Source organism: Girardinichthys multiradiatus, chromosome 1, assembly GCF_021462225.1.
Source record: "Girardinichthys multiradiatus isolate DD_20200921_A chromosome 1, DD_fGirMul_XY1, whole genome shotgun sequence".
NCBI lineage: Eukaryota > Metazoa > Chordata > Actinopteri > Cyprinodontiformes > Goodeidae > Girardinichthys > Girardinichthys multiradiatus.
Window position 1 is genome coordinate 24,209,123 of NC_061794.1, and position 19,950 is coordinate 24,229,072.

General features: G+C 38.1%; 1 protein-coding gene across 1 annotated transcript in view; it reads left to right on the forward strand.

Moving 5' to 3' along the window:
* LOC124871149 (adenylate cyclase type 6-like) overlaps nucleotides 1–19,408 on the forward strand; it is a 53,933-nt gene extending 34,525 nt beyond the window's left edge. Inside the window, exons 5-22 of the mRNA XM_047370215.1 lie at nucleotides 296–407; nucleotides 1,195–1,322; nucleotides 1,448–1,606; nucleotides 1,686–1,827; nucleotides 1,963–2,085; nucleotides 3,811–3,839; nucleotides 5,705–5,852; nucleotides 5,961–6,058; nucleotides 6,194–6,281; nucleotides 6,415–6,531; nucleotides 9,636–9,785; nucleotides 9,925–10,100; nucleotides 10,377–10,406; nucleotides 11,531–11,663; nucleotides 11,969–12,232; nucleotides 12,409–12,613; nucleotides 12,752–12,876; nucleotides 17,760–19,408. Coding sequence (XP_047226171.1) covers nucleotides 296–407; nucleotides 1,195–1,322; nucleotides 1,448–1,606; nucleotides 1,686–1,827; nucleotides 1,963–2,085; nucleotides 3,811–3,839; nucleotides 5,705–5,852; nucleotides 5,961–6,058; nucleotides 6,194–6,281; nucleotides 6,415–6,531; nucleotides 9,636–9,785; nucleotides 9,925–10,100; nucleotides 10,377–10,406; nucleotides 11,531–11,663; nucleotides 11,969–12,232; nucleotides 12,409–12,613; nucleotides 12,752–12,876; nucleotides 17,760–17,888 — 2,356 coding nt within the window. The 3' untranslated portion in view covers nucleotides 17,889–19,408. The remainder of the gene's footprint in view (nucleotides 1–295; nucleotides 408–1,194; nucleotides 1,323–1,447; nucleotides 1,607–1,685; nucleotides 1,828–1,962; nucleotides 2,086–3,810; nucleotides 3,840–5,704; nucleotides 5,853–5,960; nucleotides 6,059–6,193; nucleotides 6,282–6,414; nucleotides 6,532–9,635; nucleotides 9,786–9,924; nucleotides 10,101–10,376; nucleotides 10,407–11,530; nucleotides 11,664–11,968; nucleotides 12,233–12,408; nucleotides 12,614–12,751; nucleotides 12,877–17,759) is intronic.
* Nucleotides 19,409–19,950: the final 542 nt, after the last annotated feature.

The window sequence follows — 19,950 nt, forward strand, 5'->3', positions numbered from 1 at the left end:
CATCTTTCTGAACACACCACGCCACCTTAAACATAGCGGTGCCTACGGCTGCAGTGGTGGATGTCCTGAGAGGGAAGGGGTGGATGTGGTGACCTAAATCTGGCTAAATGATGAGAGCCACAACTGAACGAACATCTGTGACTCTTCATCTCTTCTCAGCTCCATCCCTCTATATTTTATCAATTGATCTAATTCTCTCACTCCCTCTTTCTTCTCTGCTCCTCTTCACCCATTTTTGGATTCATCCTCTCCCTTTCTTCCTCTTACTCCCCCGCCAACATCTCATTACCTGCAGCATACTGTTTGCCGACATCGAGGGCTTCACCAGCCTGGCGTCTCAGTGTACGGCCCAGGAGCTGGTCATGACACTGAACGAGCTGTTTGCCCGCTTCGACAAGCTGGCCTCGGTGAGACACCTTGGACTTTCAATGCACAACTCTGAACCATTGACTCTAATGCAGCCGTAGCTGTATGATTTGACAAAGTTAGCACTATGTTTTTTTGATATATTGTGAACCCCAGTAATTAGAATATACAGAGACTTATCTACAGTTTGTGAAATACTATTTTCCCCCTTAAATGTTTTGTCTATTTTTGTGTTTTGTGTGACTTGAATGATTTAGACCATCAAACTAATTTTAATATCAGGCAAAGATAAGCTAATTAAATGAACAAAATCATTTTTGTATAATGATTTATTTTTGTTAAGGGAAAAAGGATAAACTAAACCAACAGCACCTTATGTGAAAACATAATCTCATTAATGAAAGGTGATTAATGGCATTTTAATTTTCAATTTCACCAGCTTGATTACTTCCGGCCCCAAAAAATCAAGAAATCACTTAAGCAAAACCTGTCTGACAACATGAAGTATGCTAAAATACCTCAAAGAGGCATAAATTAAGTGCCAGTCTAAAGAAATTTCAGAGCAGATGAGTCTTGAAAGGGCTATAAAGAAATTTCTAAGGTTCTCAGTGTACCACAGTGAGAATAATTGTCCACAAATGGAGGAAACATGCAACAGTGGAGAATCTTCCCAGGATGATCTGAGACATTCAAGCATGGCAAAAGAAAAAGGCTGAATAAATCTAAAATGGAGTAAAATTACGAATTTTTGCAGAACTGCAAGCTGAACGTATGCTGTTTTCAGTTGAAATCTAGGTGAAATCTGCATTTTGTGCCTTTGCTGAACAGGAAAACCACTGTCTACGCATCAAAATCCTTGGAGACTGTTACTACTGTGTTTCAGGGCTGCCCGAACCCCGGGCTGATCATGCCCACTGCTGTGTAGAGATGGGAGTAGACATGATTGAAGCCATCTCGTGAGTAAATATTAGACACTGACACACTGAAAAACATAAAAACCATCACAACATTTTGCTCAAGGTGAAGTCATGGTCCCCCAATGTGCCTTTTTTGACAGCAGTGTGTGTATTTTCATCTGCAGGCTGGTAAGAGAAGTGACAGGTGTTAATGTGAACATGCGGGTGGGCATTCACAGTGGGCGAGTTCACAGTGGTGTACTGGGCCTGTGCAAGTGGCAGTTTGACGTCTGGTCCAATGATGTGACGCTCGCCAACCAAATGGAGGCTGGGGGGAAGGCAGGGTGAGTACCTCGGGCTCCACCTGCTGCTTCACTGACAGATCACCACATACCACTGACACTGAATTACTTTTTTCCTTAGACGCATTCACATTACCAAAGCCACTTTGCAGTACCTCAATGGGGATTACGAGATAGAGCCAGGACATGGAGGGGAGAGGAACGCCTACCTGAAGGAGAACAACATCGAAACCTTCTTGGTACTTGGCTGCAGCCAGAAAAGAGTAAGTGTGTGGCCAAACACATACGTTCCTGATTATCTGCATGACCTCCTTCAAAACACCGCACTAGGGAAACGTGTCACACAAACAGCCGAACGGTTTATCTCTTGGCTTTGAGGGCATTTATTTTCCTTTCAGAAAGAAGAGAAAGCCATGATGGCCAAGATGCATCGAACGCGTGCAAATTCTGCAGAGATGCCTCATTGGGTGTCTAATAGAGCTTTCTCCAGGAGCAAAGAGTCCAAAGTCTACAAGAAGATGGTGAGATTCCATCGGAAAAACTTTGTCATGCTAAATCCTATTTAGGGGTAGTTTAACTAGCAAAATCTCACACTTAAGGTACTTTATGAGGCCTGTTTGACTCATGTTCTGGACCCTAAAATGTTGTTATATTTAAGCTGGATTGCTTATGTTACAAAGAGATTGATGCAGTGATTGTATCTACCAAAGCAGACAGATTATAGAGCTGAGCCTGTTGTTTGTTAGTGCCAGGATGCACGATGTCAGTCCACCTTGCAAGTTGAGAAGATTGGTGACCTCTGTTCTAAGTTGGAAACAGTGTTTACAGAAAGAAACTAGCAAGTTCACCCTTTGCAGTTTTACTGCAGGAGAAAAGGTAATGTAAAATGCTAAAAAGGTTCAATTTCAGACCAGTCCCACCCTTTTTGTCTTGTCTTGTCTAACCTTTCATTCCTGATAGGTATTTCTGATTTACAAGCCAAAAGCCGTGGTTTCGGAAAACAAAAACACTAAACAGGCATTTGGCGCAGCCACACTGAACTAAAGAAGTTCAGAAGCTACAAGTTATCTTCATCTGCATTACCTAAAGCCAGAGGTGACCATATTTGGGCAAAAAGGTCCTTTCTTATGGAGCATTAAGAAGGCCACAATCCAATTAATAAATCATTAAATAATTACTTTAGTAAATTTTTTACATAATTGATAATAAAATAAACACAAAAATATTTTAGTAAACATTTAAATAATCAGACATGGTATAAAGATAAATCTCAAAATTCATGTCTTATTATTTACTGTCTTGGCAGATTGAGATTAGATTTATACAATTGTAGAACCTGCTAAAGATCTGACCATTGACCATCTGATCAAGGGCCTAAACTTAATCATGGCTGTATTTAATTATCCAATACTGGAGGAGAACAGCCTTTCCCATATAAGCTTCTGAGCAGGGGGCTAACACTAAGAAGACTGGCTTTAAGTGGTTTGCTCTGTGTGTCAACTATTTAGGTGTTAGAGTCTATTTCATGGAGAGACCATGAAATAATCAAATACTGAAAAAAGATTCTACATTTCAGGAAAATGTTAGCATTTTCTTTGCGTGTGTTCATTTTTTATTTACTTTGATGGAACAAATACCAATCATGAACAATATGTTCCTCTTATGATCAGTGATCGTTAGAGGAACCTTGACAAGCTGATATGTGCGCACATTCCTAGCATAGTTTTGAACTCGGGTTTATTTAACAGCAACATCACATTCATTTAGACAAGGCTCTGTAAAAGTAATTAAAGAACCAAAAGGTGAGAAACATTTGCAGGGCTTTCTGTGCAGACAAAGAAATCACTGGAAAGTTTAGAAGAGAGGCTGAAACATTCCAGTCAAACAAACAGAAATCACAATAGATCTCCAGGGGAGGTTCCTGGTCCTTCACAATTTCTCCTTCACCACTCACCTTAATCTTGAAGTCTAATTTCCTTTTTATTCCTGCATTCTTTCTCTCTTCCTCCCCCTCCTCCTCCTTCTCCTCTGTACTTTCTATCTCAGAGGGTCTGAGCCCTAGGGGCAAACAGGGTGTAATTTGAAGCCTCTGAGCATTAATTAAAACATCAGTCCGGCTCACAGGGATTAACTGTGCAGATGTCTGAAACTCTTTCTATTTTTCAGTTTTAGCTGTGCATTAACATCCCTTTTATTTCCTTTACTATTTTGAAATTTTTTATGCTCTTTATTTTTGCTTTTTTCAGGGCATCGATGCAGCATCCAGCAAAGAAAAGTGAGTATTTTAGTCCCAGCTTTTGTTATAAGAGGTTTTCTGGCAGACTGTCTGTGTAGATCTTTCACTCTGGTGCCTACTGTTAGTTTTATTCAGTCAGATACAACACAGCACTAATACCATACTAGATCTTGTTCTTCCTGCCTGTCATAACACAGGTCGATTCTCTCACAAACACATTTTCACAGATACAAACACAGACCTCATAGTATTGCAGTTTTAGTGACGATCACTAATCTCAGTGACCATCAGTGTCCACTTGCTATTGGTGAACTAAACTATCATATTAAGACAGACATAAATTACCATCTACAAGAAAAATGTTCCTACTTCTACACTACACACTAGCTTCTTTTCTATAGGAATTAAATTGATCATAAACTTAAAAATGAAGTAATTCTTGGAAGGTTAAGAGGAATATTATTTTAATGGGCTGCACTTCAGTTCTTGTGAAGCATGAAATGTCCTGACCAGAAAGACATTTCTTTGTTCTTGCAGAGTATGTACTGGCCTTCAGTTTGACTTTTAAGAGCTAAATGTATTCCTTAGATCGAACCAACCATCAATTAGGACAAGTACGACATGCTTTTTTGGGTTAGACACGTGCTGCCGTCTTCAGCGCAATGGACCGGCTGTATTTCCGCAGATAAGAGTCTCTCTTACGATTATCTGGCAAAGAGACAGATCTCGACATATAAGACAGCACTGCTTCTGGCAGGACAGGGGTGGTGGTCTCTTTTGCTCAAGGTTTAGATGTCTGGAGGTTTCTTCACTCTCATACAGACCTAGGCAGTTATTGCAAAGAATGAGTTTTCAGAAGCAGTTAACGAAGGTTTAAACTTACGTCTGAGATGTGAAAAGCAAAAAATAGTCCAGCAGAGCTTTATTCAAACTAGATAAATTTGCTTAGCTTACCAACAATTATGGCAATTGCAGCTCCAACTCCACCGAAGCTCCCTGGGAGTTATTTTCTGTGGACCGAACTCCACCAGGATTTAAACGGCCCGGACTAAATCAGCCAGTACCAATTAACTATTCAAAGGCTGGGCTTTTAGGCAACTTGAAAGCTGCGTCTTATTGACAGAGTCAAAAGGAAAGGGAGCTGAATTTAGCCAATTACAAGAGTTCTCCCCTGTGATTGCGTTCAGGGTATTTTAACCCATGCAGTTGTCATTTCACTAGATAAAAGTAGTTTCAAACTTATATTGACATAATGAACATTCAGCATTGATGACCGATTTAAGGTTCATTATAGCTATCCTTGATGATATCTAGGTTAAAAACGTTTAATGCAGATGAAGTCAGAATTCATATAAAAAGAATGATTTGGTAACAGCTTGTAATGTCAGAATAAGATAACATTTTAAAGCTGCTGTAGGTAACGTTTGTAAAATATTTTTTTACATTTTTGATAAAAGTGTCATATTTTCCTGACAGTATTATATGAGACAGATTATCTGTGAAAAATCAAGCTCTTCTGGCTCCTCCCAGTGGTCTTACTGCCGTTTGCAGTAATACCACTCCCAGTCAGAACCAACCGATCAGAGCCAGGAGGAATGTCTTAGCAGTGTCAATCACGCTTGTGTACACGCTGCTCACACCTTTCCACCCAGCACACTGTACTTCAAGATTACCGATATGCTGCCGCTGTGCCAATGGTGCTGTGCTAATAATTTGAGGGCCAAGTTGTAATCAAAATGTGGGCAGGCCAAAGTCAATATAAAACATATTAGAGTTTCTTCCCTACCAGTGAATGTGCCATAGCTGTTTATCTGCAGTCATTGGTGGCGTTGCTTAATAGCCTGCCTGTTTGCGCTGAAGGATATACAGTGAATATTGGTTAATGCCACATATTTATCTTATAGCCGCTGCACTCAAGAAACCCTGAACCCTGAGGATGAGGTGGATGAGTTTCTTGGGCGAGCCATTGATGCACGCAGCATTGACCAGCTGAGGAAAGATCACGTCAAGAAATTTCTGCTCACATTTCAGACTGCCGACTTAGAGAAAAAGGTTAATGTTTGATCGGGTTTCTTTAGGAAAAGTTTTCATAATGTCTCATTGAACTGGATTAGAAGGTACCTACATTTTTACAGTTGTTTTTTTTTTGTCTTTTCATAGTACTCCAAAAAAGTGGATGATCGTCTGGGGGGTTACGTGGGCTGCGCTCTACTTGTGTTCTTTTGCATCTGTTGTATTCAGATGATCATTTTCCCAAAGTAAGTACTCTCTATAACAAGCTGCATTTCCAAGTTATGCCAAATTATGGCCAGGAAATGTGTTCCTGATTAGTTTATGAGGGGTTAATGAGAGCTGTGCATCCTAATGAGCTTGCTTTTTTTTCTTTTCCACAGAACAACACTTATGATCGGTCTTTACATTTGCATCTTCATCATCCTTGCCAACATCCTTTTCATCTGTGCCATCTATTCCTGCCTCAAAGTAGGAAACAAAGCCCTTCACCTCTTCTGGCAGATAGCTCCAGATAAAAGTGTTTATTACATGTCTTCAGGTGGCATCACTCATAATATTAACCTTTTCATTTCTGATCTCCTCCTTGCTCTCTATATCAAAGCGCTTCCCAGCTGCCTTCCAGACACTTACCAAAAAAATCATCCAGTCTCGAGTAAACAGTACACTGGCGGGCGTCCTTACCATCCTCCTCCTCTTCATCTCTTCTTTTGCCAACATGGTAAGCATCAGGGGTTTTTGTTGAGTTGGTGTTGAATAATGAAAGTGTTGTTTCACATAAACATGTTATTTCAGCATATCCCACCCAATAAATAAGGGGCTGTGTGGTTTTCAGATTTGTGTGATCTTCCTTTGAACTGTCAGACATTTCCTTACATACGTTTCTAATCCAATTTCTGAGACATTTGAAGAAATTCAGGACTGTTCTGGCCTTACAAACTAGATTAATTTGCCTAAGGGGTCCTGTAATTATAGGCGTCTGTTTTTAATGATTATATGCCACTGTAACCAGGCGTTAAAGTGGGCCAGGGCTTTTCAGGGATCTGCTCAGGCAAATATTCTTTGTCATTGCAGTTCTTTAAACATACTTAAAACCACACCGCGTCTTCAGGACTGCCTGTAAAAGCCTGTAGTAAATAAACCCTTTAGTTCTAGATGATACTTCTTGCACCTCTGATCGCTTTTAAGAGATAGAACTAGACAGTAGGCTTATTAACAGGTGGATGGAATCGTCGTGAGTAAAAACATGGAGCTATGTGAAAACACCAGGTGATGAGATCCATCTGAACTATCTTTAAATAGGATTATCGTGTCACATAAATGACGGATTTGAGGGCGATTTTGTTCAACAATTGGGAGATAAGGCTGAATTAAGTTTAAAAGGTTTAGTACCGCAAACCTCATGTCACTAAGCACAGAAAGGACATTTTATCTTGTACAAATAGACAGTGTAAGTCATGAGTAAAATAAAATTCAACTGTTGTGTGTGCAGTATAATTTTTTTTGGTTCTGCCAAAAATATTTTGACAGTTTCACCATCATTCTCCAATTGTATTAAATTCTATCTAAAATATTTACTAAAGACAATAAATGAGCTTGTGGTCATGGTTACTTTGCCTCCCCCTGGAATGTGATTTTATCATTTTTTATTAAGCTCAGTTTTACATTCATTATATATTTTCAAATGTATTTTAAAATGTAAAGTAAATAGGCATTGAACATATGCTGATACTACCACATTTTTGGAGGATTTTAAAGATGATATTCATGGTCAATGAAACCTGTATTATAGTATGAAAAATAAATCAAAACCAGATTAATGTAATTACTAACACTGTTTTGTAATCCTAAATAGATACAATGAGACAGGAAGCTTACAGGTAGGTTGCTGAAAATGTAGAAAGGTAAAATACGAAGTTGTATTAAGATACAGATTGCTGATGCATGTCTTTACTGTCTTTTGATAAAATTATCCTATAACCTAAATCAAGAATTCAAAAAATATTTTCTCCACTGTTAGTAAAATTTAACTGATGTAAGTTCAAAATAACCAGTAAGGCAAATAAGCCCTTTTTCTATTAGTACTGTATTGGCATTTCGTTTTGTAAACATTATCAGTTGTTATCGCATTGATAAAATATGATGAAACTGGTGTGTGTTCAAAATAGTTATGTAAACATATCTGTAACTTGTGAATACATTGTCTGGAAATGTCAGATGAGCCCACAGGACAGAGGCAACAGGCAGCAAGGTATAATGAACAAAGTCTTTGAGACATTCAAAAATCCAAACTCACAAAAATCAAGTAAGAAAACAACAAAAGGATGCTTTAAAATTCCAAAACTTGCAGAAATAAACATGTCAGGAGTCAGGAGATGGTATGCTAGCAGAGTGAGAAAAGAAGCATCTGAATGTTAGCTGAAAGATATGTGGTGGAAAGGGGGATTTGTGAGGGAGATGCTGGTCGTTTATCGTTAATTGGCTGTAACAATCCAACACAAGAATGACTCAAAATATTTAACCAAAAGAGGACAAAGAAATTCAGAAACATGAGTAAGACAGAAACGGGAAGTAACCAGAACGCAGACCTAAAGAAAGACAGATTTTCAATAAAACAGTAACTGGGAACTACTCTGAGGAAAACAGTAACCCCTACTCAAATCAGAATCTTCACCAACACAGGAAAGAGCGAAACTACAGAGTTAATGAAGTACCAGGTATCTATTCTATAAAGAGTACCAGTAAGTAAGTAAGAGTACCAGAATATCAGCGCCCATGACAGGTGTTGTACGCGAATCTGAAATATCAAAGAAGGCTGTTAAAAGGCATTAATGTTGCATGCTCATTGTATTGTAGTATTAGAAATAAATCATTTCCAGATTAATGTCACTAATGAAGCTGGTCCATAAAATTATTTTTAACTTACACTTCTTATCTGTGAAACATTTGTTATGGTTCAAACAGACACAAGAGAGTGAGCTTAGAGAAAGATTTTCTTGTCAACTTTACACTCTGCCAGTTGTATTTAGAACGATTTTGACTGGTGTTCAGACCAGACAGAGCTGTCATGTTGTCTTATTCCCAGCTTGTCAGACGATGTCTGTTATCTTTTTATGCTCACAAATGAGACACTCCTATTGTGAACCCACAAACCCTTAAAGCCCATCCACATTTAACACAGATCCCACGTTAACCCTCATCTGCAACACAGAGGATCACTGAGACTTTTCTCTTTTTAATGTATTATTTGTATTCCACTTTATCAACATTATGGAGACTGTGTTTTCCTATATCTCTTCCTATATATCTAATGGTTTTACTTTATATTCTTGTGCAAGTGATTCTTAACAACAAAATTATCACAATATCTCTTAAACAGATATAGAAAAGCGAGTATAATTAAATCTTTAAATCTGATTAGTCTGATACCTATCTTTTGTTTTTAATAAAGATTAAGAGAACGAGACACTAAAAAACATATTCAAATTTTGCTGAGTAACAAAAGAAGAGCAAGCATCCATGCTGTTTGGTAACAACCCTACTGCCAAATTACCATAGATTGTGTATATAAAGAATAAAATGTTGAGGAAAGCTTTTGCACAGGTTTGCTACTGATAATAAACTGAAACTCACCTCCAAACATCACTGAAAATAAACATTCCTTTACATTGTTATTACACATTGAAGGTGGATATTCTTAATATAGAGCTTCTGATCTCTATATGTGCTGTTTCCATTTATTTTACTGACTTAACTGCTGAAAGATGGCATATCTGGTTGTTCATGCTGCACCTTTAAAGAATGGATTTCACCTTTTTTTGCCAGTTTACCTGCAGTAGAGAGAAGCTGCAGGATTGTGTAGGAAAAGAACTGAACACAACAGTGACTGTCTGCCTGCTGCACAACCTCACCAGGACATCAGAGGATGGTCTGACTCTGTGCTCCAGTCAGGCGATGCACTGCCATTTCCCTGAGGTTGGTCTTATTTCAGTTGCACACTATGAGTGAATGTTTGCATGTTTGTTGTTTTATGTTTTAAGTACAAATTTGTCTAAATATTCTGCTTAAAGTCTCCTCCTCCTGCTTTTCTGTCACTGTCCTCTATGCACTGCAGTATTTCAGTTACAGCATACTGCTGACCCTGCTGGCCTGCTCTGTGTTCCTGCACATCAGCAGCATCGGGAAACTGGCTCTGATGCTGCTCATCCAGCTCGTTTTCCTCCTGCTGGTGGAGTGGCCTCAGGTGACCCTGTTTGACAACGCTGACCTTCTGGTCATTGCCAACACTCTGTAAGTCTGCCGCCAGGATCCTAAGCAGGCTCATACAAACTAACTGTCAACATGAACATTTAAACTTATGTCACTGGGCTGCAGTTTAGTTTGGAATTGACCTAGTTGGGTTTTTTTTTATGGTTTAGAATATAGTAGACTTATTTTTGTATGTTAGGTCCTATTTCTGAATATGTCCTAATTTTTACCACAGGCAATTACTACCTGTTAATGATTTCTTGCAAGAGTAAGAGGCTCATGTATTTGTTGGGTTAACTCTCTCTTGTCCTTTTCCAGGTCTGGTTTCAATGAAACAGCAGAACAGTGGTAAGAAGCTTTCATCTGTGGAACTTTCACAGTGCCAGTCAAAAGTTTACACACAGTGGTGGGGGGTGGGGTTGTGTGTTGGGTTTGCACGAGCACTATATTAAAAAATTACTTACTTATCCATCATTTGCACCCTGATCAATTCTTGAATTGCTCTTATTCATGTCAGCCATTGGGGAGTTGGCAGCCCCGTGAGTTGAGTGGGCATCCCCTGCTTGCTTCTGAAAACCAGCTTTGTTTGGTGTTGTTACACTGAGCCCACTTTTAGTGAGGCGCAAATTACCCTGTGGCTTCTTCTCTTCTTCAAGTGGAGTGTCCAAGCACTACCTTTAGCTACGCACAACTGGGAAATTTGAAGAAATTACATTTTTTACATACTGAGCTGTAGTAGGGGTTGCATAAATTGTTGGTATGACTGTGATTAATTTGGGGGTTTTAATGTTCATTTGGACTGTTCATGTCTGGGGTAAATTGTTGTTAAAAACAAAACTTAGCTGCAGAAATTCAAATTTATTATGAATTCACCTTTACCACAGACAACAAAACAGCCCTGCAGCATGATACTACCTCCACCAGGCTTGACAGCTGGTATGGTGTTCTCAGGTTTTAAATCCTTACCTTGACTTCTCGGAATATTAATCTTGTCACTGGCACTGAAACAGCTCCACAGCCTGATACTGCAACCACCGTGTGTGAAAGCTGGCACAGTGGTCTTTGTTTTTAAAGCTTCCCCTTGAATTATCCACACATTCAGTTTTTGGAGAATGTTACCAGGAGTTTGATCATTGCTACAAAAACTGTTCGACTTATTGCTAAGAGACATTCACTAATATATAGTGGGAGAGTATATGCTTGAGGTGTATGTACACTTTATCACCTGTGGAAAGAATTTGCATTGAATTAACTCATGTATTAAATTCTTCTTATTAAAATAATTAAGGTTTTATGCTGTTTAATAATTCCATCCTGGAAAACAATGATTGAAATGCATCAAAGTCAAACATCAACAAGACATTTATTCATATAATACGTGTATGTACCATTTTGACTGGCATGGTATATCTTGGGACATGTGTATTTATTCCAAAGCAAGAGATGAATTAATACTTTTATTCGTTTTTCAGCCCGGGGAATGTGACCAAGGTGTCCCTGAGGGTCATGATCCCTATAGTCCTGATGGTTTTTGTTCTGGCTCTCTATTTGCACGGCCAACAGGTGGAGTCCACTGCACGCCTCGACTTCCTCTGGAAGCTGCAGGTAAATTAGTTTTACTTTTACATTGAAAGCAGAAGAGAACAAAGTACTGTTTAAGGTTATCCAAATTTCTGTTTTCACCACAGGTATTTTGCCCTCATGTAGCACAAAGAGCTAAGGGTTAGTCATGAATGATGTGTTCATGTGTCAGAGGGTTAATATGCATGACTAGAGGAAATTTTAGTTCATCATAAATTTTCACCTGGGCTGCTGTAAGATGTTAAGATGTCCTGAACAATCAAAACAAAATATAGGAGTACTTCAGAATTTGAGTCATTTGGTAGTGTAACTCCCTCTTCTCTCCTCAGGCCACGGAGGAAAAGGAGGAGATGGAGGAGTTGCAGGCGTACAACCGGCGCCTGCTACACAACATCCTGCCCAAGGACGTGGCTGGCCACTTTCTAGCGAGGGAGCGGAGGAATGACGAGCTGTACTACCAGTCGTGTGAGTGCGTCGCTGTCATGTTCGCCTCTATCAGCAACTTCTCTGAGTTTTATGTGGAGCTGGAGGCGAACAACGAGGGGGTCGAGTGCCTCAGGTTGCTTAATGAAATCATCGCCGACTTTGACGAGGTAAAAAGTGGACCAAGTCATGCAACTTAAGCAATGCAAGAAAAACAGATTTTATCCTGGTAATAGTAAACATTTTGCTGGTATCTGTTACTTATTTTACCTCTTTATAAGTTGGCATGGAGCTAAAGTACAGCAACAGCTCTTGTCCTCATGCATGTTTTACCACCCATCTCCAGATAATCAGTGAGGAGAGGTTCCGTCAGCTGGAGAAAATCAAAACCATCGGCTCCACCTATATGGCAGCCTCTGGCCTCAACGTCACCACCTACGACAGAGAGGGCCGTTCACACATCCTGGCTCTGGCTGACTATGCTATGAGGCTGAGAGAGCAGATGAAGTATATCAATGAGCATTCCTTCAACAACTTCCAGATGAAGATAGGTAAGCTTGGAAGCTAGAGGAAATAGCTCCTGAAGAATTGCCTGATAAATCTTCTGTAGGTTTAATCTTCCACAAATTAGTTAATCAGCAGCAGGATTTTCTTTAGATAGTGTAACTTGCTGCACAATTTGTTTTAAGGGTTGAACATGGGACCTGTTGTGGCGGGGGTGATTGGAGCCACGAAACCCCAGTATGACATCTGGGGAAACACGGTCAATGTGGCCAGCCGAATGGACAGCACAGGAGTACCAGACTACATCCAGGTACATTGTTCGGACTAGACTGTGTTCAGAAACTGCTCCAAAGTTTGTACTTGTATACCACAACAAAGTTATAATTTTAGTTTAGTTGTTTTGCACTGTAAAAAACAGCAACGAATCACAACAAATCCAAAAGGAAAAAAATGTGTTGATAAGATAAAAAAGAAAAAAACTAGTGGTTTATAATAGTTTTCACCATGGTTGCATTTAAAATACCTAAAAAAAATACAATATAAGGCAACCTAGTCTTCAATAGAGATGTCCTGATAAGGACAAAGCTGGATACAAAACTTACAAAATAAATGTTTAAAACCCACTTCAGTGTGCAGTAAAAAAAACACTATATTTTATCAGTATTACATATAACTCTCTCAACAGCGACATTCAGGACACTGCAGTCTCTTTTTTCTTAGCAGCAGTAGGTACTTTGTCCTAAATAAAGTTCCTTTTAGGATGGTTTCAGTATGCTGCCCAAATGCAGGTTAACTCAGTGAAGAAGGGTACTATGGCTTTCCTGAGGTGTTGCTGGCTCACTGGGAAGTGTAGTCATTCTTGCAGTTGGAAAGATGTGGGTTCTATTCCAGCTTCCTACACTGCCACATGATTATGAACCCTTGGTGAAAGCACTTAAACCCAAGTTACCTGTCTGTATCTGTATGAATATGAGCTTGAGGTTAAATTTGGTGTGAATTGGTCCTATAAAAATAGGGGGGAAAAGATGCACATAGTTTCTGGAATATTTTTTCCCACTGTTTTTCTTAGTAGCAGTTTGCTGCTGTGCTATGCTAATGTTAGCATGTTTATTCTGTTTTGATAAGACTTGTTGATAGTTTGGCGATTAACATATTTCAGTGGAATTCTAGTTCATTTTGTGCTTCCAAAACTTGCAAAAAAAGTAGTTCTCAGGAACTTTGTTTTGATCCACGTTAAACAGAATGGCTAGTGTTTCAGTCTTCTGCACTGAGAGCTGTGTGTGGATGCGTGAGAACAGCTGACAGAGCAACAGTCATTAACTGGCTATAAAATAGTTTTGCAAGCAACACACATACAAATGTGTTGTTAATCCTAAAAACTGGCTATGCAAACGTGGCTGTGTCTCTCTGGGAATACAGCTGACAAAAATCATAAACAGTAGAGTAAAAGCAATTATTGGGAGCACTGATCATTTAAAAATGTTATAATTGGATTGTGAGTGAGTAGTGAATCAGTTGGCAAACTTAGAAACCTAGTAGAGATTCTAGAAGACAAGTAAGACTGAATCCTGTTTCCTAGGATACTTCCTAGCATTAGTGCCCCCACCCCCCTTAGCACTTAATTCAGGAAGTGTTTAAAATATTCCACTGAGAAACGGGACACTCCTTTAAGATGCATGATGAGTTCTCTCTCATTTCTATAATGTAAACAGATTGGTCATGCCCAGATGTGGTGTGTATACAGTTATCAACCCTACAGCACAATATTTTTATGCTGGTTCAAGAAGAACAAAAATGTATTGCCAAATGCACCCTATTGATTATTAAATCAGTTTTACTGTATTTAGCTGTTTGATATTGTTTTGACAGATCAGACTTTTAATAAGTAAAGTTTTTAATAAATAATAATCTTTAAATATACTTAAAACTTGTCTGACTGCAAATATACTTTAGCATGTCAAAACATTTGATAATTAATAGTACGAGTAAAGAATGAATTACACCTATAAAACATTGTTGTACTAAGTAAGTTCAATAATGTTTCATAAGTGTAGTTTATCAGAATGCATCAAACCTATAAAATAACGGTGTATTTTATGTTTTTGCAACAATATATTTTAAAGAGAGATATACTCTTTTTTCTCTTTTTTTCCTTGTTGAGATGAAAAACATCTGTAAGCATTAAACTACTCATTCTAATACTTGATTGGATGGTCATAAATAAATAAAATATTTGATCTTTGCTATTTTTCTATAATGATTAATAATAATGAATAGCAATATTAAACATAATATATTGGAACATTTCTAATTAGACATTGGCAGAGTTCCTATGCAGCGAAGAAAATCTGGATTTTCCTTTTATCATTTTCCAGGTCTAAATAATTATGGAAAAAAATTTTTTATAAATATTGAACAGGGTTCGACTTTTTTTCTTCCTTCCATTTTCAAAAGAACAAAAGTCTAGTAACGCCTAATAAATGTGGTAATCTTTCATTTGCCAAATAAAATTTTAATTTTTGCATTTTTTTTTATTTTATTGTAGTTTTGATATAGTGACTGGATGCAAACACCTTCAACAATCAAATATCGGTCATTTTACAAGCTATTTCTCTCTAAACAACTTAACGTTCAGGCTAAAATAGAACTGTGATTCGTAAACCCGGTCTAATTGTCATGCCAGCCAATGTCTGAGTGTTTGAGTTTATGTTTTTGTTTATTTACCTGGTCTGGTCCTTTGTTTACCCTCTGTTTCCCTCTGCCTGTTACCACACCTGTTCTTAGTTTTCCCTGATTGTCTGGTCTCGTTGCTCATTGGTTCCCACTGCTGTACTGTCTGTATTGAAGTTCCTTTTTTATCATTGTTCCTGGCTGGTTGCTTATGTTACATCCCTGTGTGTGTAAACCCTGTTGTGGTATCCTGGTCGTATCAGTCCTGCATTGTCTGGTTGGAGTATGCTACACTCCTGCTCTGTTTTCAGTGAGTAAGGATATTAAAAGCCTTCTTACCTTCATCCCTGTGTCCTGGCAAACTTCTCTGCACTTTGGTATCACAAACCCCACTTAATGACTCCACTCATATGCCAAACAAAGCACTGAAACTGCATCAACATTGCGTTAAAGAACCTGAATTTAGTCTACAATACTCCAGTCTTTATTTGACAAGTCAAAGAGTTCTAGATTTTGAAATAGAGGTGATCTAAATTAGTCCACAAGAAAAGCAGAATAGTAGCCCTACACTTTTACCACCGGAAGGTAGAATTTAGCATTGTGTTTATTTGTTTATATGGCATTATTTGTCTAACGTACAGATACCTGCACAGCAGACAGATGATAGACAGTGAAGGGCAAGGTGTGAATTGGGATTCAGCCTAAGTCAAAAGTTTAAAATTTTGACTCTGGGGTAACCAAACCTAACTTAATCACAGAGTAACAATAAATACTTATTATTATTAGTATTTCTGAATTCCTGTTAAAAGGTTTATTTATGGTTTATTTATTTGTCTGAAAAAGAACAAAGTGGGATGAAACTTGATCAAAAAATGTGATTACCTTGAATCACACAGTAAAAACATTAACAGTTCGAATTGAAGTCAGAAGCTATTTGTTTTCAAGTCTGAGTTAAGTTTCGAGGGTTTCTCTGAATTCATAAAGCCGGAAGTCATTAAAGTTGTGTTATACGACTCAAGTTCTCACCTCTGGGAGATTCCTAGAAAATTAATCATAAAGGCTCTGTTCAGTGGTTGTTCCAACACAAATGTGGGTCACTTCTGTCCTTTCATATGTAAATCGTTATCAAAATGAAGTCTACCTCAGTTTTTTTTTTTCTCAAAGACTTGCACACAAAGTTAATAGAGTTAATGATCAGTGTAAACAACTCACAGATAATATTATTTAATGAAAATTGTTAAGCGTTTGCAGAGGTGACATCTTTCAAGAATCCCAGTTAGTGCCAGGCATGTCGTGTTCCAGCAAATATGCTCCTCTAATGTCCCTTTGGGAGCAGGCAGAAAGCTACATTCAAATTTCCCCTGGAGACAGGGCCATGGGCCAGGATCAGCGTCATAATCATAAACATATAGCAGATGTTAACATATTCTCAGATGTTCCATGCACATACAAAGCTGAAGACTGGGGTGGATGGATCAAAGGAAAGTAAGAACATTGCTGCCATCTCTTGGTTAGTTTGTGCTACTGCAGGTCCAAATGTTTAATCATAAGATCCGGATTTTTTGTTTAACTGCAAAATGAGAAAAAAAACCTGAACATTTTCCATATGTAAAATACAAATAGAGAGTAGGTGAAATACATGAAATTAAACATTTTCTAAATTAAATATAAATATAATAATTTTCTGGTTATTTCCTTAGATTTCATCGACTGAGTTATTTACAGTCCAAAAATAGTGCAAAACCAACCATCAGAGTTGGCGACTTTAATTGTTGAATATTTGATAAAGCACAAATAATTAAAGTTTTCAACAGTATAAATAGATGAAATCTCTTTTAAAATATCTTATCAGTGCCTTACGAAGAATACCACTTAAACCTTCTTTCCATGTTTTGAAGAGTTTACAGTTTTGAAGAAGTACAAACTTCAATGCATTTTATGGACATTTTATGTTATATACCAACACAAAGAAGTGCATCACTGTGAAAGGGGAAGAGAGATGACACATGGATTTAAAACGTTTACAAACTAAAAATCTGAAAAGGGTGCTCTGCATATGTGTTCAGCCCATGCCTCTCTAAATAAAATCAATTTCAACTAATCCACAAAAGAGATACAGCAAACAGGTGGAAAAAGGTGTTCTGGTCAGGTGACACCAATATTTAATGTTTCTGGGATACATGTAAACCGCTGTGTAGGGTGGAAAACTAACATTCCACATAAGTCTGAATACATCCTCCCCCGGGTGAAATATGGTGGTGGCAGCATCATGCTGTGGGGATGTTTTTTCTTTTATAGACAGTCAGAGTCAATTAGACGATGGATAAAATACATTCAAGTTTTGTAGTTGTAACATGACAAAATATGTTGCAGTGTTGAACTGGTTGAATACTACTGCAATGTGCAGAAGCTCCATCGTATTGTTTCTGTAAGATTGTGTAGAGTGAAATTTTGACTGACAATGTCTTTGCTTCTGGACTGATTAAACATCTCACATACTGTCAAATATCTGTCTTCTCCAAGGTGACCACAGACTTGTACCATGTGCTGGCCAACAACGGATACCAGCTGGACTGTCGAGGTGTTGTCAAGGTGAAAGGGAAGGGGGAGATGACCACTTACTTCCTCACCAGTGGTCCCCCAGGCAGTTAACGACAGAGGCAGCCGACCAAACGGTGACTCCCACTGCGCTGAAATGGCAGGGACTGCAGAGAGACTGAGAGCTCGGTGATGAGCACAGGGAACAGGACGCGGTCATCAGAGAGACGAGTCCATGTGTTGTCACATTCTCAGATTGAAGCCTAGGTCGTGACCTCCCCAATAGATAGTGAATCCCATTTGCCTTAGAATGGAAGCAGATATGCTTGTGTTTGTAAGCAATACTACCAGTATACCATCTGGAGTCATTATTTATGTTGTGAGAAACTAAGCAAACTTTCTTCAAAGAAAATATGCAAGGACAACATGAAGGAGAAGAATAACCAAAGAACAAATGTCTGATGATTCAGTTCAACACTATAATAAACTATATAAGCTATATTATTCCTCTTTTTAAGAGATCGAAGGCCATGGTAACTTTTCCGAACTCTTATTACAAAAGAGAATGAACACTTACAGATATGCAGAAGGAAAACACAACGACAGCAACCCTGGCTCCAACCTTTGTGTTTTTAATCCAGGGTTTCTTTGTTCCCTCTAGCCTGCAATTAGCCACAGGGCTGTTTGTGGTCCACTTGAATATACGGCTGGGCCATTGGCCCCTGTGGCACTGACCGTTAGGAAAATGTAGGAAATGGAGAATGGACGGTTTGCGCTAAAACCGAAGTCCTAAAGAATGATTGTAAACATGCTATAAACCATTTTTCTACCATTGTGTGTGAGTCCTGTGTCTGGGTGTGAGCTCTAGGTTCATCTTTTAAGGGGATACAGAAAACTTTTCACTGTGAGATTTCTAAGATACTGTACAATAATGCTTTCTTGCCAAACTGGTAGCTGAAAAGCATGTTTTATGGTAGTCACTATAGTTTTGTGTCCATTCCTGATTGTTTTTGGCAAGATGATCTTTAGAGGACAATTATGTCCTACCGCGCCTTTATTGGACTGTGATTTATAAGTGATTTCATTCCAAATGAAATAAGCGTGTTATTTTGGTGGACTGTGTTAAAAGTAAACTGATTCCCTGACAGTTTCAGGATTATGTGTATGCAGAAATTCTCCATCTGCTCTGTGTTGCCTTGATTTAATTCAGCACTAATGTCCACATTCTTCATGGCCCAATATTAACAACCTTACACGGCAGTATTTGACGGTAATTCCTAGTGTAAGCGCCCTTTAAAAGAACTGTTATTTGAAACAATAATCAAATGAATGTATGCAATAATGAAGATTTTTGTCTACAGTGAGGTGACATTCTGGTTAGTTAAATCCTTAAACTAGAAGCCCAATGATTTAGATGAAATATTTTATATTTAAAAAAGCTTTATACTCTTTTGATGTGCTTCGGTTTCTGTCTAGGCGCTAAAATGCTGCAAAACAGATTGTCACATTCACTTGTCACTCTCTGTTCTGATGAAAACCCAAGTAAACACTGTCTCATCCTCCGCTAGTGCAATTAAAGATAGAGTTGGATTTTCCTAGAATAAGAAATCAATAAATGACTTTTTTCCAATGCAGTGCTTCCTACTGTTTTCTTGTTGGACACACCAAGAACAATAAGAAAAAAGAGCAACCATTTATTTTACATGCAGCATCCTCCACATTATTTGGGACTGCTGGTAAAGATAGGCAAGATGCCTTAAAATAAAATGATATTTAATTGCAGTCGCATAATCTCAAACAAAAAAAACAAAAAATAGAAGAATTTAACCTGTAATTTGAGTACATTTATTCATCAGGGGGAAAATCCTAGATTAATAACTAATTGGTTAATAACTATTTTGGTAACTATGAAGTAAAAGTAGCTGAATTTTATTTGTGAAGCTATTTTAACGTTCATCAATGTGTCAAGGATCTTTTAATTACTTATCAATATGCATGGAAGTTAGTATGATGGTTCATAAATATTATGGTTTGTTAAAATGTGTTAAAAATCTTTTTTTTTAATTTATCGCAGGCTGAAGGTAATTCACTTAGGGAAAACCCAGCATCAAAGATGTATTTTTGAAAGTTATTATTGACAGTATTAGGAGTAGTGGTAGTGGTACTAGTATATTAC